Source organism: Plasmodium sp. gorilla clade G2 (genome assembly GCF_900097015.1).
Source record: "Plasmodium sp. gorilla clade G2 genome assembly, chromosome: 9".
Taxonomy (NCBI): Eukaryota; Apicomplexa; class Aconoidasida; order Haemosporida; family Plasmodiidae; genus Plasmodium; species Plasmodium adleri (nom. inval.).
In genome coordinates, this window is record NC_041701.1 from 87,241 (window position 1) to 113,779 (window position 26,539).

General features: G+C 20.0%; 3 protein-coding genes across 3 annotated transcripts; 2 read left to right on the top strand and 1 right to left on the bottom strand.

The window, feature by feature from the left end:
• Window positions 1–245: 245 nt before the first annotated feature.
• PADL01_0902300 (conserved Plasmodium membrane protein, unknown function) lies at window positions 246–10,049 on the top strand (the record flags this gene model as incomplete). The annotated part of the gene is made up of 1 exon (XM_028681684.1): window positions 246–10,049. The coding sequence occupies one exon, from the start codon at window positions 246–248 to the stop codon at window positions 10,047–10,049; it is 9,804 nt and encodes a 3,267-aa protein (XP_028538037.1).
• Window positions 10,050–11,202: 1,153 nt separating this feature from the next.
• On the bottom strand, window positions 11,203–19,011 carry PADL01_0902400 (DEAD/DEAH box helicase, putative; the record flags this gene model as incomplete). Its single annotated transcript, XM_028681685.1, has 2 exons — window positions 11,203–11,661; window positions 11,818–19,011. The coding sequence occupies 2 exons, from the start codon at window positions 19,009–19,011 to the stop codon at window positions 11,203–11,205; spliced, it is 7,653 nt and encodes a 2,550-aa protein (XP_028538038.1).
• A 3,062-nt stretch (window positions 19,012–22,073) lies between these two features.
• Window positions 22,074–26,120, top strand: PADL01_0902500 (conserved Plasmodium protein, unknown function; the record flags this gene model as incomplete). Its single annotated transcript, XM_028681686.1, has 1 exon — window positions 22,074–26,120. One exon carries the CDS (start codon window positions 22,074–22,076, stop codon window positions 26,118–26,120), a length of 4,047 nt encoding a protein of 1,348 aa, XP_028538039.1.
• Window positions 26,121–26,539: the final 419 nt, after the last annotated feature.

The window sequence follows — 26,539 nt, forward strand, 5'->3', positions numbered from 1 at the left end:
ATAACACACAAATTTAAATATATACATATATATATTTTTTTTTTTATTACCTTGAATAATATAATTTAAAAAAAAAAAAAGAAATAACTTTATATTTCCATTTTTTTTAATATTCATCTAAATTTTAAAATTTTCTTGAATATTTTTATTTTTATTATATATAAAATATTACATACATAAGATAATATGTACATATATTTATATATATATGTACATTATAAATATATATCATATCATAGAAAAAAATGATATATTTTGATATCCCCCCAAAGAATAATCTTTCATATGAAATTTACGATGCACAATCATTAATTGATATCAAGAGGATACATTCATCTCTGAATAATTCATGTGGATTTAACAGTCTTGAAAATAAAGGAAAATATAAACAAAAACAATTTGAAGAATATTTGATTTTTTTGCAAGAAAAGGATAATATATACATTAACAATAATAATCAAATCGACAGAAATGAAAACCATTTTAATATAATAAAAAATAAAACAGAACATAAAAAAAAGGAAATCTACAATGTAACAACTTATACAGATATTGTTGCTGAGCAAAATCCACAAGAAAAACAAAAAGGGCCATATTCACATAATCAATATTATATGAATCATAACTATAATAAGCATTATATAATGGATAGACATCATCAAAATAACACACATGATAACATTAATAATCATTATATAGGACATAAAGATCATTTATATGACACACATTATACTAGTAATAAACAGAAAAAACAAAAGATAAATATCAAAACCAAAATTAAAGCATATATATCTAAATTACGTATATCATCCAAAATAAACAAAATACAAAATATATTATATAAAGTAAATATTATCAAAAAAAAAAACAAATCTCTAAATAAACCTAAAGCATACTCATTTTTTAAATTCAAATTTTCTACACTACAAAAAGAATATCATAAAAAAAAAAAAAACATATACAAAAACAAAATAGGTAAGCATACAATGGAAAATTTTAAATTTTCAGACAATAATTTACCTTTATATAAAGATCATTTTTCCTCTAAATATGCTCAAAATAATAATTATGGATATACTTCAGTTAATATGAATGAACAAACACATTTTTGTTATACTAATCAAGAAGATGCACATAAAAAGAAACAACAAAATTACCAACATATGAATGTAAAAGTTCAAATTTGTTCAAATATGATACAAGATAAAAAGGACAATGAAAAACATTGTAAAAATTGCAAACCATTTATAATTAATTTTGAACAAAATATTAATAATTTGGATAAGAAAAAAAAAATAAAAAATAAAAAAAAAATGACAAAAGCCAAATATAAGAAAAATGAAAAATTTTCCAATAATTACATAGAAAATTATCAAAATTGTATCAAATTATATAAACTTCACAAATATATAATGAATAATATATTAAAGAACAAACTTATATATGAAGTATACATAAGACATATATTACAAACTGAATTTTTTAAAATAATGTTTGTTCTTTATCTAGAAGAATTATGTTATAGCATAAAAAAAATGAATTATAGTAATCAGTATTGTACATTTATCAAATGGATTAATAATAATAATAATAGCATATATATCAAATATATGATAACATATATTTTTCAAAATATATATCATGTAAAAAATGAATTAAAGGATATTATAAACTTCAAAATATTTTACAAGGATCATACCAACACACACATTTTAATATATATATATATTTATTATTATATATATTCTATGTATTTAAAATTTAAAATAAATAAGCATAGCATTCTTTCTACGAATAAATTTTTGTTTAATAAGGATACATTCAATATATCAGATAAATTTATCTTGTTGTCACATAGTATAAATGTCCTAGTACATAATATATACAAAATATATATTCTGAACCAAATATGTAAATATTTTATATATTTAAAATTGAACCTAATAAATCAACTATTGTATATAATTCCTTTTGATAGTACCAAATTGCATTTTCCGCAATCCCAATATTATGAAAAAAGTATGCTTATTTACATCCAAATTTTATATCATATATTTTTTTGTATTCATCACTTCATATCATTTTTTCAAAATGAATTAAAAATGAAGAAATATGATATTTCATCTATATGTGTATATTCCATATCACAAATATGCTTAAATTATATTTTACAGAATTATTATGATACATTCGAATATCACAACATAACAGATAAAAATGATACTATAAATAATTATAATAGTAGTAATGATAACAATTCTGTTGATAAATATGTTATTTCATGTCTTATGTACATGAATATATATATTGAAGAATCCATCATCATAAAATATATTATAATAATTTTATTTTGTATTCATTGTGATTTATTTTTCAAATATATTTCCTATTTGGAAAATATATACATTTCAAAAAAAAATATTCCTTTATATTGTTATAAAGAGAGTCATCATATATCATTATATAATTATATAGAGAAGATTATTTCATCTATCTTTTTGTTTTATTTTATTTATTCCGAATTTGATATATATCAAAATGTTATATATTTTACAAAACATTTACACAGGATGGCACATATCTTACATTTTTGTGATCAACTAAATATATCATCATCCTACATTCAAAAAAATATATATTTTCTAGACGAATATATATACTATAAATTTTTTAGTGTATTCATTCAAAATATATTGTATAATCTTATGCCTTCAACATCTGCAATAAGAATTACAGAAAATGAACGTATTTGCTATCTACTATCATTGTTAAAAATAATGATATGTTATAATTATTATTATAACATATTAATAAAAGGGAATATCAAAATAAATTTCATTCGAAGGGAACCTCTCTTTATTTTGAACGATATAGAGACCATAAAAATATTAATCAAGCCATTAGCTTATAATATTCTGTGTAACAATATTTATAATTATTATCGTAATAAACTTGATATTATTATTGCTTTATATAATCTATACACAATATATAATATATTACCTTATGAAGATAATATTAAATCATTTAACCCATCGAATTATTATATCCCTTTAAATGATGAAGACAATATAAAGAAAACTCAAGTTGTATTTTTACCTAAATCATTAAAAATAAAACAAAAACTTTTGGTTAAAAAATATAATGGAATGCATTTTTATGAAAACATAAATATCGATTATTATTTTGATAAATATAAAAGTGAAATATATAGTGATCAATATGATCAAATTAAAAAGACGGGAGAATACTTAAATATTTTCAAACAAAAATATAAAAAGAATGATATTGCAAAGAATGAATTAGAAAAAAAAAATTACATTATATATAAAATGAAAAAGGAATTAAAAATTTTGATTAATTATATTATATATTATTACAGTAAATTAATTTTTAATTATTATATATATTATATATTACCATATGAAAAAGGAACATTTATCTATAAAAAAAATGAACAAAGAAATATAAACATCTATTATAATTACCTGAATAAATATAAAAATTTAAAACCACAACATATATTAAATGTATCTACAAAGATTAACAATGATAAGAATATGTATAAATTTTTAAACAAAATATATAATAATAATATATTTACACATATATGTGCAACATGTAATATCAACAACATTAATCTATATCAAAGATATTTAAAATTTTATAATTGCTCTAGAATGCATATTAAGCAAATAAAGAAAAATTTTATGACAAAAAATAGAGACACTAATAAATGTACTACAGTAATTTTGTTGGGTAGTGACCAAGAAAAAGAATACAAAAAAAAGCAGATTCCTGGAACTCCTGTCTCATTGAAAAATATATTTAGAAAGATTTGCAAACAATGGAGCATTATTAAAAAGAAGGAAAAGTATATAGCGCTATTTATTTATAGCATTATGATAAAATTATATGCCGAAAGGGATAATATGCATGTACATGTTTCCAAAGAACGAAATAATATGAAAGGTAATAATAGAAAAGGAAGTAATGAAACATCTGATAACAGAAATAATAAAAACAATAAGTGTTACAACAAGAAAAATAATAATAAAAATAATAATAATAATAACTGTTATAATAATAGCAGTTATAATAGTAAGAACAATAACCACAACAATAATAATAACAGCAATAATAACAATAATAGTAATAATAATAATAATAATAATCCAAATGATGATAATAATGAAGACGACAAAAATAACAACAACAAAAACACTGACAAGAATAACAAAAATAATAATATTAATACTAATAGGAGAAGACGAAAAAGAAGAAATGATCATGATGACAAACGAATAAATAAAAGAAATAAAAATATTAATAAAAAAGCTACAACTAGTAATATAGATAAGAAAAAAATTAACACCAAAAGAAAAAACAATCAAAGGGATAGATCTAATGTGAATATAATTAAAAAGACACAAAATGAAAGCTCAAAGGAAAATATAAATAATGATAATATTCGTATGCAAAAGAATAAAATGAATGAAAAAGATAATATAAAGGCACAAATTATGAATAATAATATAACTGAACAAAAAAAAGAATGTAATACTATACAACAGAAAAAAGAAAATAAAACTATACAACAAAAAAAAGAAAGTAGTACTATTCAACAGAAAGAAAAAAGTAATAATATTGAACAAAAAAAAGAAAATAATAATGAAAAAAAACGCGAAAATAATACCGAAAAAAACCGAGAAAATAATAATAATAATGAAGAAAAACACGAAAATAATAACGAAAAAAACTGCGAAAATAATAATAATAATAATGAAAAAAATCGAGAAAATAATAATAATGAAAAAAAAAGTGAGAATAACGCTAATAATTCTAATCCTAAGGAAATATTAAAAGATATTATGTTTTGTTGTAACGCATTAAATGAATATTCAGCTTATATAAAAACTTTAGATTATGATATAAAATTTGGTAATACATATGTTAAATTAAAAAAGAAATTAAGTTCTCAAAATAAATGTCAATTCGAAGTATATGAAGCTGAAATTGTAGCAGTAGATAATTTCTGTAATTTTCTATATCCAAAAAGGGAAAATTTTGATAACTTCTTTTATGTTTTAAAAAAATATATTAATAATTATGATTATTTAAAAATCAGTGCAAATAATTTAGAAGGATTAAATACGAATTCAGAAAATGAATATGCCAACGCAATTATAGACATTGATGAAAAAAATATACATGATTTTATAAGAACTTGTGAGGATTTAAATGCTATTTTTAAATATATAGTGGATGGTATTTTACATTCTCAAAATTATTATAATCAAAATTTACCTTTCCCTACAAAAAATAATATAAATAATATAAACACACATCCAAATATATTGTCTTTTAATATGAAAGATAATAATATGAATATACAATTTAATAATGAAAATATATGTTCCAATTCTAATGAACATTTGAAGAATTGCGACAAGGATTTGGAATTATTGCGAAATATAAATCAAAGTGTAAATATGGAAGAAGAAAAAAGGAAAGAAATTAATAATATTCATACTAATGATTATATGAACAAAATTAATGGTAATAATAATAATAATAATAATAATAACAGTATCATTGGAAATGTTGTAAATAACAAAAATAATGTAAATGATATGTATAGCTCAAGAATAGTAAATATACAAAAAAATGTTATTACAGATAGTAATATAGTAGAAACTAATTCTTTCAATAAAGAAAATAAATCTATTATAAGTACAGATAATAATTTTATTAATTCAAATTTTCATTATACAAGTGTAAAAAAAAATTATAATCAAATTAATTCCAATTTGTTAAATAATAAAAATAGTAGTGCAAGTTGTTCAGTTGTAAAAAAAGATCAAAAAAGAGAAAGTTTCAGACCTAATGAAAGTATAGGACCTGTCATGTTAAAATCAACTAATAGTAGAATTATAGATAATGAGAAAAAAGAAAAAGATCATCCCATAAACATTTTTAATAATAGTACATATAATAATATCAACTTTCTTAATGATGAAAATTTTGTCAATCTTCAAAATGGGCCATTTAATTCTAACATGATAAATAATGCACAAATTATAAATAATGGTGACATATCAAATAATCAAAATGTAATTAATAATCCCAATTTATCAAATTATCAAAATTTATCATATTATCAAAACTTATCGAATATTCAGCATATGTCTTATAATATAAATAGTACGAACCTATTATTTGATAATGTTCTATTAAGCGAAGATATATTATGCCAACACCTAATTGAAGCAACACGCACAGTTAAAGTCTTAAAAAAATTTGGTTATAAATCGTTGTATGATATTTTGAAAGATAAATATAGACATTATCTATTAGAGAAAATGAATATAGAATGTACTACTCTGTATAATATTATTAAACATATAACTAAATATAATTATATTAATGATTCTATAAATAACCCATTTACTATATATCATAGAACTATTAACAATATATCAAATAATAAATTTGCTATCAAAATATTAAATATTCATTCATGTAATATATATAAATTAAAATATAAAGTACATAGTTTGTTATCAGAAGGAAAACAACTAAAAAATGTCAACAAAGAAATAGCAGATTATATAAAAAATCATTATTTGTTAAAAAATAGATATAAATTCACTAAAGATATAAAAGAAGTAATTACTTATAAAAACAATATAACAAATGAGAAGAACAATAATGAGAATATATTTAAAAATTATATCATTCCAAATGTTATACAAAATGATATTCATATTAATAATAATGTAAATCTAAATGGATATAATACTTTACATTATAACAATATTATGAAAAATCATTTCTTGGAAGAATATCATAATGTACCAAAAAATTTTGATATATCTACAAATAAAAAAAATATTAATGGTAATGATACGAATAGTAGCACAAATAATATTGATAATAATTCTCATAATAATTCTCATAATAATAATAGTAATATTCATAAAATTAATATGACACTACAAAATTATATGTTGCAAAATCATTTTACACAACATATATGTAAACAGTGTCTAAACACATTTTATGATGAAAAGGAAATCTCCCTTTTTAATCAACTAAATGAAATTGCAAATAATTTCATTGATCAAATGTGTATCCCTACCAGTAATAATAATATATCATCAAATGGACGATCCTCTAAGAAAAGATTAGGTGGAGATAATAATAATGATAATGTAGCTACTTCTAAAAACGGAGAATGTACTGAAAAAAATAACGACCAAACAAATACAAATAGAATGCAACCAGAAATGAAGAAAAGTAGAAAGGGGTCAAGAGGAAATAGCAAAAATAGAGCAAATACACAAAATGTTACATCACGCGATATACACAAATTGAATGAAGAAAACAAAAAAACAAATAACGAAGTATCTAAATCTGAAAAATATAATAATTATAATAAAAATGACAAAAAATCTCAAGGGGATAAAAATATTTATGGAATTCATAAAGATAGAAAAAAAGAAGATAATACAAAAGAAAAAAAAAATATAAAGGAAATTAAGAAGGATAATAACTATGACTTAATGAAAAATATCAATTCTGAAAAATCTCATATTTTAAAAGAAACCAAATTAATAAACAAAAACAATAAACATATAAAAAATAAAGAGAATATACAAAATGTACAAAATAATAAGAACGAAAATTTAATAAAAGCAAATAAAATTAACATGAATCATAATATATATATGGATAATAAACCAATACAAAAAAGTATTTATTCTAATATGAACGAAACATTACCTAACTTTTTTCCTCGTTACACAGAAAATACATCCTCGTTCTTTAATCAACTTTATAATGTTGCTATATGTAATTCTTTACATAATCAATCAATGAATCAGTTATCATATGATAATAGAAAAAATGAAATGTTTTCTTGTGAACCATTTAATTTTTATATAAATCATATGAGAAATATAAAATATCATTTGTGTCCAGCATGCAAAAATAGAAAGGAAGAGTATTACAAATATGATATAAATGATAAAAAAAATAATAAGATTTTTGGACAAACATATGATACATATGAAGAATATGAAAAATATATATCAAACGAAATAAGGAAAATACGATATAATTCTATACCCAAATATTTATGGTCTTCTGTTGGAATTACTAAAGATAATGAAGAGGTTTTAGGTGTAGCTATGCAATTGATTGAAGGATGTACCTTAACTTATATTATACAAAAATTAAAGGGAACTGACAATGTAAATTATGGATACTTCTTATTAGATATAGCTAAAAAATTAGTAAAACAATTAAAAATAATATGTGAAACAATACATAATCCAATCATTAATTGGGATACCAAACCAGGAAATGTAATGGTACAATATCAAATGAAAAATTCAAAACTTACATGTAAAAATGTTACTATTATTGATATTGGTGATGCTTTACCTGGAAAAGCCTTTTATTTCCCAACTAATCCTTCTTACTATGAAAAAATTAAAATGAACAATTGCCAAAAAAACTTCAATAATTTCTTATATTATGTTATATGTACTAAAGGATATTGCTCACCTGAATGTGCTCTTTTAGTTTTCTTACTATCATCATTAAATAAATCTGATCAATTTAGAAAATCCTGGTATGGACAAGATTCAAATATTTTTCATATTAATAAAACAAAACATTTGAGAATTAAATATAGATGGAAAAAATTATTAGAACTTCGTTATATACAACCAATAATAAAAAAAAATGAACCTTATTATTATCTTCATGAAAATGTTATAAAAGGGACTACCAGTAAATGTGAAAATTGTCTTAATCATGAATCTTGTGATGATTCAAGTACTATAAATAATATATCGGATAATCAAAGATCGTCTATTTCTAGGAATGATGTAAATATGTATATGAATGCTGGTTCTCAAGCAGTTCACAAAGGTGCAGCATATAATATGGGATACCCTAGTAATATGAATAATATGAATAATGTGAATAATCTGAATAATGTGAATAATATGAATAATGTGAATAATATGAATAATATCAATAATATCAATAATATCAATAGTGTCAATAATATCAATAATATCAATAATGTGAATTATATGGGAAACATTAACAATATGAGTAACATTCAAAATGTCATAAGTGCTGATAATTTAATCCATATAAACAACAATAATTTTAATAATATTATAACTGCTCATAACCAAGGTACCGATATAAAATATGATACAAATAAATCATATGACAATAGCACAATTCCTCGCGAAAATAGTTGCCAGAACTCGTCAAATGAAAATGTAAATAATTTAATCAATAATAATGATAATAAAGATAGAATAAATAAAAAGAATAGCAATAGCATGAACAATAATAATAATAATAATGATAATCCCAGTAATTATAATAAGAAAGAAAAAAAACTTCTAAATGAAGAAATAGATGATGCTTTAGAAAATTATTATTTATATAATGTATGCACACATGATATTAAAGACGAAGGAGAAAATGAACATTATTCTGATAATGAAGAAATAAAACAATATTTTTCTGAAAAAGAGAAAGTAATAAAAGATATAGAAAATAATTATAATGATGAAAAAAAGAAAAAGAAAAAAAAAGAATATGATGGATATAAATTACATAATATAGATACATGGATAATTAAATTTACATCCAAAACAACAATATTTAGTGTTGGTTTAGTATTATGTCAATTATTCGGTGGACATAATTTATTAAATATTGTTAATAAAAATGAAGTTAAAGTAGTTGATGTACTATGTGAATGGAATTGTAAAAATAGTTCAAATATTTATTCAGAAGATCCAAATATTACTATAGATGATTTATTACCAAACAAAGGTATCTTTTCTAATGATATGTGGAAAAGTAAAATTAAACTTATTATAGAAAAATGTCTACAATTTATACCTTCTAGAAGATGTACTTTTAAAGAATTATATGAAGATATTAAAAAACTCCAAGAAGACTATGAAGAATATTATAATATAAACACTAGCGAATCCAACACAACCCAATAGTACATAAGTAAATAAACATATATGTACACATATATATATATATATATATATATTATATATATATATTAAATTTTCATTATTTTTCCCACTTTCTCAAACCCACAATCATAATGAATGTTTCATTAAGACATCAAATATAATAATATTTTATTATTTACTATTAAGAGAATTCATATTTTTCTTTTTCCATATTTCTTCATTTTATTTTATTTTATTTTTTATTTTTTTTGTTTATATGCATTATATATTATATATTATAATGCATAATGATATATTCTGCACACATTTGTGTGAATTTTAACATTTAAATGAATTTTTTTTTTTTTTTTTTTTTTGACACATATATAATATACATACATACATAATGCATATGTATGTCTTTTATTATTATAATTCTATTTTTCGTTATCATTTTTTTATTTTAATTTTTTTTTTTTTTTTTTTTATTCTCTTATAACTACCAAATGTACGAGAATAAAATAATGAAAGATTCATATTCACAATTATTTTAATTTTCTTATTTTTATCATAATATTAATACGTAACAAGATATTACTAAATAGTATTATGGTTATAAAATGAACTTTTACACACTGCAACATCATTATTTGAAAATGATACGCATATATATATATATATATATATATTTGTGTGTTCAAAAGGTTTAAATTTTAAAAGATTTTATGTGTATATCATATTTTTCCATATAATAAAATATATAGATAAACCTAAGCAAATATGTACATACATATAAATTAAAAATACATTTAACATATTATGGTTTATATTTTCATTTATAACTTTTAATAACTTTAAAATATTTTGATAACAATTCAAAATAGGTTTAATTATGTTAAATATGTAATATATAAAACATAAATTTATTCAACAAATACGTTCAATTTTATATACAACTATGGTGATGAAAAATCAAAATGAGACTCTTATAATACACAAGATTAATATAAATAAAGAAAACAAAGTTATATAAAAGATAAAACTAGCAAAAATATGTTAATAAAAATGTATAAAATATGATTAATATTAAAAAATAATATATATATATATATATATACATATTTATATTTTTCAAAACAATGTAAATACAATTAATAATGTGCTTTATTATTTTTTTTTATTTTTTTCGTAGCAATTAATTATTTTTCACATGTAACGAATTGATTGATTTAAAATTTCTCTCAAGATAATCTTTTAAAGTGTTCAAATTTGTATAGAAAACATCAGATGATAATAATAATCTTTCCCTTTTAACTTCATATAAGAAATGTTCTATATTCTTTAAGGAATTTATAAACCTGTCAATAATATACCAAGTATATTGACCAAGATTATTTTTATTACGTAATACATCATATTTTCCATGTATATAATAATCAAGGATATAAGAATTATTCAAACATATTTTTTCTTCTTTAATTAAACCTTCTTCATATTTATAAAATGATACGTAGTTTTCTACTATATCTGGTAACATATCCTTTCGTAAGTCGAAATCTTGTAAACTTGTATAAAGTAATTCATCTAAGCTTTTGAAATTATCACCTTTAAAAAGAGAAACCAAAAAGGGGGATCTCACTTTATAATCTCGTAACTGAAAATAGGTTATAAAAAAAAAAAAAATAATTATAAATATTAAATATAAAAAATATGAAAAATTATAAAAATTAAGAAAAATATAATACATAATATATAACAACCAATATAATATTAAATAATATATACAATATATATATATATATATTATTACCTTCGATTCGTAAAACTTAAAATAGTCTGCATTTTCTTTTTTAGGGAAAATGTCCTTTAAACTCACACATGGATGTTGCTCAAAAATGTACAATTTTGTGTAAGGCAATAAATAGGCCTTCTTTTTATTCAACAAATTCAATTTAATAAGTACTACCAAACAATAATTTACCAAATATTTTAATAATATATTTTCAATATGATCAATGTGTTTCTGTATAGATAACGGGAGTGCATGTAATAATGGAAAATAATTGGAACTAAATAATTCTAATTTAGATTTATTTTCTTCATATTGACTATTTATTAATGCTTTTGTTAAAGCTATTTTATTTTCCTTTCTCTTATTTATAAAATGTGATAAAATAAATAATAAAATAAATTGACCTCTAGTTGAATCATCTACAATAATACTACGATAATAATTTTTTTCAAATGTAATACTATCAATTATTCTATTTAAAGATATAACAACAGATGATGATAAAAATGTATTATCCCCAATAATATTATGTAACACCTTCTTTATTAATAAATATGTTATCATTAAATTGTTATCATATTCTTTTTTTAAAAATATACTCAACTCAGTTAAATTTATTATATTACCTTCTTCATCTAATGCTTCCATTTCTATAAGAACATTTAGAAAAATATGAAAATGAGCTCTTGTCATAAAACATAATTCATTAATTTTCTTTTCTTCTTTAAGTTTATTATTTTTCATTTTTCTGTTTGTTAGTAATTCAACAAGTAATTCATTATATTCATATTCACGATTAATAAATTTTGATAATTTATCATTTTCTTTATATTCATTGAATTCATTTAATATATGTTGAATAATTTCATGTCTTTCTGATCCTTCACTTTTTTTATCAACACATCCATTCATATTACTATTATTATTATGATCCACATTGTTTACACTAGATGTACTTGTTGTGGTACAGGTACTAATATTATTTACACAACCCTTACCATTTTCAGTTCCGTTTTGATAATTTGTCGATAAAGAAGATTCCTTATCTCCAGATTCAACAACATTATTCATATTATTATAATTTGGATCACTATCTTGAAATGAATTTATGTAATATAAAGAATTAAAAAACAAACTTAAGATACCATTAATTCTACTAAAATAATTTACATTTATTGTTCTATTCTTTTCAAATATTTCTTCTTTTTCAGCTACACTTAATGTTTCATCTTTCTTCTTCTTTTTATTTGGTTTATTGACTATTACTTTATTTTTTAGAGTGCCCTCTTCATTCTCCCTTATTCTTTTTAAACTATTATATAACAACATACTTCTACATATATTTGTAAAATTTACCGAATAAGTTCCTGATAGAGTTTGTAAAGGAGATGTAATTAATCGTTTCAAATTTTTAAAGTTAATATTCCATATAATAATATTTCCATATAAATCAAAACCACGTCTTCCTGCTCTTCCAGATGTTTGTTTAAACATAAGTGAATTTAATTCAATGGTATGACCAGCAAAAATAATAGATCTGCATGGAATATTAATACCTAATGATAAATTCTTATTACTAAATATTATTTTAACAAAACCTAATCTAAATAATGATTCAACAATAATAGTAAATTTATATGGTAATACTTCATAATGTAAACCTATACCTCTTCTTAAACCTTCTATTAATATAGATTTATATTTTCTACCTTCAATAGCTTTTTGTGCATCTTTAATTAAATCTTCAATTTCAGTTACATAATTGCAATATACCTTTTGATTGCAAAAATAGAAATCTTTATCATATTCTTCAGAAACATCAAGTGGTGGTTCAGGTATTTCATCATCTATTAACATATCTAAATATTCTTTATCAATATTTTGTTCTAATCTTTGATTTCTAGACATACTTTTCATTTTTAATAACATTTCTCTTTGTTTTAACATATTCTCATATTTTTCACGTCTCATTTTATTTTCCATTTTTGTATTAAATGCTCTTTCTTCATCTCCATAATATTTATCATGTTGTCTTTTCATTAATTCATTTATTAAATTAATAGTCATATCTTCTAATTCTTTTCTTTCAAAATTGAAAACAATACATGGTAAAAAGTTTATATCTTCTAGTTTTTTTAATAAATCTATTAATTTGTTACTATCTAAATATTCTTGTTCCATATTAACCATTTCAGTATATTTTACTAAATCATTAGTTCTATTCGAAATATATTTCTCATCAAAATTCACACGTTTATATAATTCTTGAAATAACTTTTCTTTAGGTACAGTATCACGAATAGTACTTTTATATAAATTCTTAACAACCACCTTATCACTTTTTTTAATCACCTCATTATTTTTTTTTAATTCATCATCGTCAACATTACTTTTTGTATTATCATAATTATTATCATTTTGGAAATTTTTACTATCACTAATATTATTATTATTATTATTATTATTATTATTATTATTACTATTATTTATTTTTTTTTTTCTTTCTATATCTTCTTCATTTTCGTCCCTTATATAATAAGAATTTTTCATATAATTAGATAATAATATATGAATAATCATATCATATTCTAAGTTGTTAATATAATTATTTTGTATCAAATAAACTATCATTTCTTTTACACTATGCATATAATAAATAAACTTTTTCTTATTAATACATCTCGTATATTGAAAATAAAATGAAGGTTCTAAAAATTCCACAAGGTGATAAAAATTCTTCTTTCTAGCTAATTCAAATAATATAATAATAATTTCATAAATTTCTCTAGGATTACAATAAAAATCTTTATTAATACCTTTATATAATATATCTCTAAAATTAAAACAAGTTAAAGGATTCAAATGATGTAAATTATTGTTAGTATATACATACAATATCAAATCAGAAAATCTCTCATAAAATTTAATTAAATGAAGATCATTTACACTTTTTCCCTTTTTCAATAATACATTTTGTAACCAAGAATAAAAACAATTAATATTACCAATAGTTGCAGATAAAGCAAGGAAAGGACAATTAATTAAATGAATAATATTTTCAATTTGACTACCATAAAATTCTTTATCACCTATACAATGAATTTCATCAAATATTATATATTCTATTTTACTAATAAATTTTGATACATTCATATTTTCATTCATATCACTTAAAGCATAATATGAAAGAAGAATATTTTCTAAAATACTAGGTAAAATAATAATAATTTGTGAATCTAAAGCTTTCTCTTCTGCATATTTATCTGTCATATATGAACATAATTTATTACCACCATATTTAGAATATCCTTTCGTACTAAATCTACCATTTACTTCATGATAAATTTGTAACGCTAACGTATCATTAGGTGCTACATATATTACAACACTATCATTATTTAATCTTAATACTTTATCCATAACATAATAACAAATAAAGGTTTTACCACTACTTGTTGGACATGATACTAAAATACTTTTTCTTCTATCAACTAAATTTAATATATTATATTGCCATGTATCCAATGTAAATAAAACACGACTATCTTTTATATTTCCAGTTGTTCTATCTAATAAATAATACATATAATATAACTGAAATTCATGTTCTTTATTTTCATCAATTTTTAACTCACTATATGTTTTTACAGATTCTAATTTATATTTATATATATCATCCAATGATTTTATAGTACTACTATTATTTATATCACCTTTTTTTGATGTTTTCTTCAAATTAACATCTTTGGTATCATTATTCTCTTTTTTACCTTTACTAATTTTTTTCTTACTATTACTTTCTTCCTTTTTATTTTCTTTACCTTTTTTACCTGCTGAACTCACACCTTCATCCAACTTCTTCCCAGATTCATCCTTCCCATCATTTGAATATGCATTATAATTATCTTTTTTTAATTTTACATATTCTTCAAATAAATTATAACTACTATTTTGAAACCCTAATGACAATAAAACGGTTTGTATCTGTACAATGTCCTTTTCACTTAAATGTTCTTTAAACTTATTAAAAATATCATTGGTTAATCTATAAATTAAAATAATACTTCGAATAGCATCTGATTTTTGTTTAGCTGTTTTAATATTTTTTAATTTAGTATACATAATAATATGAAACATAGAATTTAAAACCTTCATACTAATTTTAATTTGTAAATCAACACTTTTTATTAAGTTAGTAATATTATTAAAATTATATACATCTACTAATCTATTATATCCAGATATAATATCTAATGACCATACATTCATTTCTGCATAACTATCATCACTAGCTAATTTTACAATCTTCTGTTCTAAGTTATTATATCTTTCTAAATCTACTTCATATGTTTTTTTTTCATTAGATAATTCTTTCTTTTTTAATATTTCATCTTTTCTACTTAATGTTGTAGCATTACTATGTTTAGAACCTTTTTTTCCACCTTTTGTTTCATTTTTCCCTTTTTTATTACTAGAATCTTCTTTTTTATTTCCATGTTCATTAATCGTATTCATATCTTCATTTCTATCTGAATCTTCATCAAAATTATCATCTAATATTTCAAAGATGTCATTATTTTTTTTTAATTTAATATTTGTACATAACTTTTTCTTCATTTTTAGTTTTTCATTAGTATGTTTAGAATCACTTAATCTTTTATTCTTTTTACTTTTACTCTTAACATCTGAAGTAATATTACTAGTATTAACAATTTCGTTGTCATCTTCTTTTTCATCATCTTCCCTTTCAGATGAACTATCAAATAATACTTTCATTCTTTGAGTAATACCCTTTTTCTTTTCTTCATTTCTTAGATAATCATAAAGCTTTTCAATATTATAAGAATAATATTTAATCCATGGGTGATTTTCAGATATAACAATAGGATGATGTAATGAACTTATATAAAAATATTTTGCTATTATAGCTTTTCTTCTTTCATCTTTTTGTTGACGTCTTAATTTATATTTGTCATCTTTTTGATTAGCAAATGGGAGATTTCGACTTTGAGAAGATAATTTCATATAACTGTTAAAAATATCTACAACATTTTCTCTTTCTGATATATGTAACATTCCAGTTGATTCAAAAAAGTTATTATCATATTCTAAACATTTATTAATAAAAATTATTTTTAAAATCATTTCTCTCTTTTTCTCCTCAATAGTATTATTAACTTCACAATTAATATTATTATTATTATTACTTATATCGTTTAAATAAAAAAATGTTTCCACTAATTCGTTCTTAATTCTAATCAGATTTATAGTAACAATATTTTTATTATGATCATTCATTTCTTTATTTTTGTTTACAACTTGAAGGCTATCATCATTCGAATTAATAATATTATCTTTATTATCATCATTAGTTGTATCTCCTCTTTTACATGACATAACTATATCGTCTCTTAAAAAGGATAAATCTATTGGAAACAAACATTCATATTTTTCTTTTAATATATTCTTATAAGTTATCTCAAAATTTTCTTTATCTTCAAATGGCATATCATCATATTCAATAATAAAAATATCTTGACTTATTTTCTGACATAAGAAATTTATTAAATTTTGAATTATTGATGAATTGAAAAAATTTAACAAATCACTATTACGTATATTTTTTAAAATATTACTATATTCATATTTTTGTAACAGTTTCAAAAGAAATTTATATACATCTAAATAATCACATATATGAGTATGTACAGATTCTTTTATAATTTTATATATATCAATAAATTCATTCAAATTATCTATACAAAGGTTTAACATATTCATTTTTTCTAATAAATAATTATGTAAAAATAAAATTTTCATACTTAAATGAAAATACTTTTCTTTCTTTTTGTCCATATTCACTACATGTTCTTTCTCGTTAATTATTTTATAAAAGAATATATGCAAAGCAATATTTTTCAAATAAATGTTTTCTTCTTTTACACTATTCATGAAACGATTCAACATTTCATTTTCCACATCATTATAACATTTATTTTCTTCTTTATATAATATATCATAATCTTTTATATTTTGTATATTAATATATAAAACATTCGATGAATCATTATCATTTAAGTTACATTGTTCTTTTGATACTTTATCATTTATTTCGTGTGCATTCCCATTTTCGTTTTTTTCATAATATATATTATCAAACAATACAGATGCTTTATCATTTAATTGTTTCATGGCCTCAAAATTAACACCGGTATAATTTATAGAAAAGGCATTTATAGTATTTTTTTCTGATTCTAAATTAAAAAAGAATACACATTTGATGTCTCTTAAAATATTATTTAATAAAAGAAAATAAAAACATAAAGATATTTCTCTGATATCATTATTATATGTATCATATATATTTTTTTGGTAAATATATTCTTTATAATTTTTTTCTTTCTCTACATTTTCATCATCATCATAATAACCATTTATATTCTTATCATTTTCAAGCAAGATATTTTCTTTCTCTACGTTTTTATTTACATTATTGTCATTATTATGAGTATTCACATTACTTACATAATATTTATTAAAGGCATATAAAAAAGAAGAACTGTCCTCAACAAACATAAAGAGTGGTTTATATTTAATTAGATATATATTATAATTCTCATCATTATACCAGTTATTAAAAATAAAATATGGTATTAAATTTTTCTTACAATGAATTATAAAAGCATTTCTTAATAAATTATAATTCTGAAACAATTTATTTTTTTTCTTTTCAAAAAATATATTAAATACATTAAAAAATATTATATGGAAATTCGAATTACAAGCACAAATATCACTTAAAATCTTTTCTATATAATAAACAACACTAATCATATTTAATGAGTTATCAAAAGAAAGAATATTTTTATCTTCTTCATTTTCAAAACTATAAAATTTGGATAATAACATACACACATAAATAATTAAACCTTCACCACTTATAATATATATATTTTCATAATCTGCTACTATTCGAAATATATCAAATATATTACTATTCAATTTGGAATAAAAATATTCTAATTTCCTATCTACACTTATTTCATCATTTTTTACAATACTTTCTAAATCGTTTATATCATTTACATCAATATCTTTATAACTATTTATTATAGAAAACCCATTTCCCATATTATCATCATCATAATCACCTTTAATAATATTCCTCTCCTTTGGCTCGTCTATATCATACTCATCATTTATCAAAACCATCCTTACGATATATTTTCAAACAACTAAATCAAAATTAATATATATTAATATATATTAATATGTATATATATATATATATATATATATATATATTATAGTAGAAACAAAAATTTGTAACTTTTCCTATTTTAGAAAATGGAATCGTATAATTAAATAATCTTCAAATGTTTTTATGAACATACAAAAAAATATACATATATATATATATATATATAATAAAACATTAACAAAATTAAATATTATATTTATATATACAACTAAGGAACTTATTACATATAATACTATTCAAAAATATATAAATAAATATATTTTTATTTTTAATTTATATTCTTATGTTATTAAAATAAATATCACACTTTATATATATATATTGTTCATTTCTTATACGTTTTTACATAGAAACCTACAATTACGTATTAATAAATAAAATAATAATTATATTATATTAATATATTTATTTATTTTTTTTATTAAATAAAAATATTCTTTTTTTACTTATATATTTATTTTTTTTTTTTTTTTTAACAAAAGTTCACAAAGTGATATAAAAATAAAATATCATAAAAAAAAATATATTTTTTTTTTATGCATATATATTTAATTTATATATATTAAAATATACATAAAAAATATATATTTATAATATATATGTATATGTATATATTTTATATTTTTCTTTTTTATATTAACTTCTTCATATAAATTTGGGTACTTATTATAATATATAAACCATGGTTCACATGCATATATAAAATATTAATACAATGTAAATATATTATTATATATAAAATATATATTATATATATATTTTTATTTATTAAAAAGTAAAATAAATCTATGAATATTAAAAATATATTATAATATATAAATAATCATCAAAATATATTAAAAAGATAACAAAAATATTGAGTATTCTTTTTTTATGTAAATTATTTTCTACTTTTACAAGAACATATAGATTTAAATAATAATATATTTGTAACCTTATTTAAAGAAACCTTTATTCACTTTTTATATCATCTTTTTAATTAAAAAAATAAAATGAAAGAAGAAAACATAACATAATTATTATTTACCAAACAGTTGTAAATAAATCATTTATTTGACCATATTATACTTAATTTAACAAAAAAAACATTGAAATATATAATAAACCAAGTTTTATATAAATATTATTATATATAATATGTATTATATATTTTTATGTACTTTATTTATTTAATATTTCTTATAGTCTTATTGAAATATAAGGGGGGAAAAAAAAAAAAAAAAAAAAAACTTTCCTTTTAAATAATGCCTTCGAAACTTAATATATTTTCATATCAAAAATATGTATTTTTAATTATCTTTTATTTTATATATGCAAAAAGAAAAGGGTAAAAAATACATATATATAATATATTTGATTCCTAATTATCAAATATGTATTGTTTAAAATGTGCATATGAATAGTGATAAATTCATTGAATATTTTAGCATATTTTTTTATCATTTTTTATTATAATGGAGCTATTCTTTTTTTATTTAATTTAATACTTCGCATTTTTTCTTTATTTGTTCATATAAATATATAAACGAATATATGATAGAATGAATTCATACCCTTAAAAATAAAAATATAAATATAGGTTAAAGAAATATATACACAGGTATATTGACAAAATGATAACGTAAATTCTTTAATATTTAAATGGACAATATAATATATAAATGTGACAGTGTATTTCATTTAAAAATTTTAATTATTATATTTATAAACAATTTACTAATTGATAAAGTTGTTACATATACATATAAATATGAATTACAAAAAAAGTAAGTACTATTTTTTAAAAAATAAGGTAGTTATATATATAATAATGACTTTATATAAAATAAAGTACATGAAATATGATATATAATATATATTTTATTATACACTATTCTTTTTCTGTTCTCTTTTAAATTATTACGATAAATTATATATATGTTTTTTTTTTTTTTTTTTTTTTTTTTTTTTTCTTAAGCTATAATTTATATGAGACTTCTACATATTCTTATTAAAAATATTATTATAAATATATTATATTTATTTTTTTATATCATGATTATATGCAATTCAAATTATTAAAAAACATATATATTTATATAATAATATATAATTTTTTTTCTTCCTTTTAAAAAAAAAAAAAAAAAAAAAAAAAAAATGTTGTATTTTTTTGAACATGCATATAATTTTATATATATATATATATAATATTTATATAAAATAATATAAAATTGAAAGTACTATTATTAAAATATTAATATTTTTATATATGAACGCTTTTTTATATAGCATAAAGAGAAACAAATAATGCTTCATTTTAAGCATGCTTTTTATTATATAATAAGAATATTTTTGATATATATATAATATATAATATATATTTATTATTATTATTATATATATATATTTTTTTTAAATATTCCATATGTTATGATTTTTTTATATTCATATATAAAATATTATATTATTTTATATTTCCTTATTATCTTATAAATATATATAACTTTTTATACAGAATAAAATATATTGTATAAATATATATTTATTTGTTTTAATATGAAAACATTTAAAACAGTAAAAATTTAAACAAAAATATTAATATATAATGTATTAACATTGAATATTATATATATATATATATAATATATTTTATATGTATATATTTTTTTTTTCTTTTTTTTCAATAAATATACCCTAAAATTTATTATATATATATATATATATATATTCAATTAAAGTTTTATATAACAATAAAATAAAGAGAGAAAAAAAAAAAAAAAATGGACAAATAACTATGTTTATAAACATACTCCAAATTTATTAACTCAAAAAGTAATAAATTACCTTAAAAATAAGAACATTGTGTCTATATAAATTTAATTAAGAAAAATAAAAGCAGATATTTATAAAACGTGATAATATATCAAACATTTATATATATATATATATATATTTATTAATTTATATGTTTGATTGATTAATATATAAGCCCAGTGGAAATCATTTCATTTTATTTTTTCATATTGTATTAAAAATGTTTTTTAACGATGGGGATAAAAATAACATGTTCAATAAAAACAATAACATGAATAATAATAGCGGGACAAATCTAAACACAAACCAAAATACAAATAATAATATGTGGAACGTTCAAAATAATAATTTAGGTAATAATACATTTTTTGGAAATAATAATATGACAAATCAAAATGACCTTAATAAGAATAATAGTATTTTTGGTAATAGCCCAAATAATATGATGAAAACAAGTGGTTTTTTTAATAATAATACTATGGGTAATAATCCAAACGATATAAATAAAACAAGTAATCTTTTTGGTAACAGTACAGGTTTAAATAGTTCAACAGATATAATGAAAAATAATAGCTTTTTTGGAAGCAATATCAATACACAAAATGATGTAAATAAAAATAATATGACCAATAATAATAATAATAATAATAGTAATTCTTTTTTTGGTAGTGCATTTGGTAAAACTAATGAATTAAATAAAGGTAGTAATCCTTTTTTTGGTAATACTACAACTACTAATAATGATTTAACTAAAAATACTGGATTATTTGGTACAAGTACTAATAGTAGTGCTCTTGGTGGTATTAATAATAATGCTCCATCAAATGCTTTTAATCCAAATTTATTTAGTGCTGCCAAAAAAGAAGTTTTTCCTGGGTTTTCTACTGGTATTATTGGAAATAATACTAGCAATAATTCAAATATTTTTAAAAAAAATACCTTGGGAAGTTCTATAGCATTAGGTAGTCAGTTAAATGAAGGTAGGGCTACTGAATCTGGTTTATTTTCAAAAGAACAGTTAGAAGCAGCCAAACAAATTTTTGCTAACTCATCAAGTTCTTTATCAAGTTTTAATAATAAAATGAGTACTGGTACAACACCAAATACACCAATCAATACAAATACGACAACAACTACTACTAATAATAATAATAGTAGTAATAATAAAATAACATTTAGTGGTGGTTTTTCATCGAGTTCTAGTACCTTTGCTAAAAATAATGTAAATCCCTTTCAGACTATGGCTTTACAAGCTACTACCCAAACTGATAAATCTTCGTCTTTTCTAAAAAGTAATAATAATGTATTCCTTTCATCAAGTGATCCAAATAAATTAAATACAACACCATCACCATTTGGATTATCATCAATAGGAAATCTAAATACAACCAATAAATTAAGTACCTTTCCAGATTTTAGTCAAGGTAATAAAACATTTCTACAAAATGATAGTTTATTTTCACAGAAAAATAATAATAGCCTTTTTGGTAATACAGCTAATAATACACAAACATCAACTGGTGTTGCCAAACCTTTAGTTACGAATTTTAATTCTTCATTTAGCGCTTTTGGTAAAACAAGTACAACTGATATATTTAAAACGAATACTGCTTCATCAACTGCAACTCCTACTCCCTTTGGATCAGCATTTGGAACACAAAAGAATAATGATAGCTTGTTTGGAAATAATGCATTCAAGCTTTCAACAGAAGCAAAGTCAAACGAAAACCCATTCTTATTTAACAACAACAATAATAATAATAATACAACAAGTACTAGTACATTTAATAATGCCTTTTCAATATTTGGGAATAAAACAGAAAATAAAAATAATTTCCTTACCACTACTACTACTACTAATAATAATAACAATGTAGCCACCAATTTGTTAGAAACCAAACCAACAACAACAGAAAAGATTCCCACTGTTCCGACTTTAAATGTTGTAGATAAAGCAGCTACGACAAATGAATCGGTATCTCCTAGTAAATTGGAACAGACAGTTAATGTAGTTCAAGCTGAAAAGGAGAAAACTACACAAATGGAGAATGATAAGGAAAAGGAAAAGGAGAAAGAAATGGAAAAGGAAAAGGAGAAAGAAAAGGGAAAAGAAATAGAAAAAGAAAAAGAAAAATTAGATGACAATAAAACCACACCAGCTGTAGATGAAAAAGAAAGTACCATAAAAGCAAAGGATGAAAATGTTTCCAAAGACGAAAAACTAATAGATAATAAAACTCAAAATGAAAAAACAGAAAAACCAAAAGATAATATCTTTGGAAGCACGTCACTTTTTGGATCATCTCTTTTTAAAGCTAGTCCATCCAAAGATAATGTTACACCAAATACAAAGGATAAAAACGAAAGCACAACAACAACAACAACAACAACAACTACTACTACTACTACTAGTAATAATAATAATAATAGTAGTATTTTTAGCTTTTCTACTGCAAATAATAAAAGCTCCATATTTTCCAAAGATAATAATAATAGTAGTACATTTTCCTTTAATTTGAAACCACCATCCAATGATAAAAATGTTAGTACTCCCGCCTTCAGTTTTCAAAGTAATAATAAAACTGACATAAATAAATCTACTACAAAAGAAAATGATGATGATAAGAAAAAAATATTAAATGATGAAAAAACAAAAGAAGCAAATAATCTGACGAAAGCACCCATATTCAATTTTGATTTTTCTAAAGGACTCTTAAACAATAATGAAAAGGAAAAAACATTAGAGGATGGTAAAGATAATAACAAATTAAATGTAGAAGTAAAAGAAAGTGAAAATAAAGAAAACAAAACAGAAGATGATAAAAATATTGTTAACAAAAGTGATGAAGATAAAAATAATGATGACAAAAAGAAATTTTGGAGATTTCCATTTGGGAAAAAAAAAGAAACAAAAGATGCAAACGAAGAAGGAATTGATAATAAAAATGATAATGTTTTTTCAAGCGATACAAATTTATTTAAAAATAACCTTATTGGAAATAATACAGCGAACGAACAAAAAAGTTTGTTTCAATCAGTCGATAATCAATTACAAGAAAATAAAAATAAAAGTGAAGAAAGCAAAACTAAGACAGTTAGTTTTTCTCCTACGTCAGTATTTAATAAACCATTTGATTTAAATTTTGAAAAAAATAAAGAAGAAAATAAATCCAACATTTTTAATATATCATCTAATAACAAAACAACAAGTTCCCTTTTTGGTAAAGAATCTAATGAAAAAAAAACAAATAATTTAAAACTTAATTCTAATGATGATGATGTAAATAATGTAAGTGATATGATTAATTTTATATCCTTAGAAAATCGAAAAAAAAATGTATTTATTGGAAATGCACAAGAGTATGAAGAAAATAATAAAAATAAATCAAATTTATTTTTACAAGGCAATTTTTTCAATTCAAAAAATATATCCCCAACTTATAATCAACAATTAAATAAAGATCAAGATAAAATGACAAAAAATCAACAACATCACATTAGTGACCATACAAAACAAAATGATGAATCCGTTATATATAATTTTAATTTAAAAGAAACTAAAGGAACATTAAGGAATAATGAAAATACAAAAGATATGAATTTTAATGATATTCAATTTAATAAAGATTTAAATGAAGAAAAATATGAACATATGGAAGAGGAATTATTAGCTAATGAAAGAAAAATCGTTGAAAATAATATTAAAGAAAATGAAATATTATTTAAAAAAGAGTTAGATCAAGAAATGATATTAGATATTATTGATAATTTATCTTCATTTGTTAAAAATAAAATTAATTTTATGAATTATTGTTCAAATGAAATTATTGATATATATAATAAAGTTGCACATTATGAAAAAATGTATAATTTAATATCAGATGATCAAATAAAAATTGAAAAAAAACAAGAAGCTTTAGAAAAAAAACTTAGACTTATACAAAGTGAACAAACTGATATACTCACATTACTTAATGAAATGGATAATGAAACATCAGTTAGCTTTCTTAAAATTTTTAATGATAAAAATACAGATAAAGAAGATATTATTCATAATAAAAATCTTCATCTAGATATTGAACATTTCGAAAAATTATCAGATAGAATGTCTAATTTAGAAGAAATTATTGACTCATTACAAAATGCTCATAAGGATGATATCTTAAGTGAATTTGCTAATAAAAGTTATATCAATGAATTAAACTGCGATAATATACAAAAACAATTAAATAGTCTTTCAAATGACCTTAAACATTTTAAAGGTTAATAATATTTTAATAGATTTCTTCTTTATATATTAATTAACAGTGTACAAAAAAAAAAATAAATTAAAATGAAATGAAATGAAAAAAAAAGAATAAAATAAAATAATAGAAAGATAAAATTTTTAAAATAATATAAATTTTAAAAATATATATATTATATATATATATATATATATGTCAAGTTTAATCAAATGTTATCCAAGAGATGATTGGATCACCTTTCATTAGATATATATTATTTTTACATATTAATTATTAATTGCTTATATATACACATTTTCTTTATTTTTATTTTTTATTTATTTTTTTATTTTTATTTTTTTTTTTTTCTTGTCAATAATTTTGTATAAACTAATAAACACCTTTTTATTATTTTTTTTAATTTACTTTTTTTATGAATTCATAAAGTTTTTAAACAGAA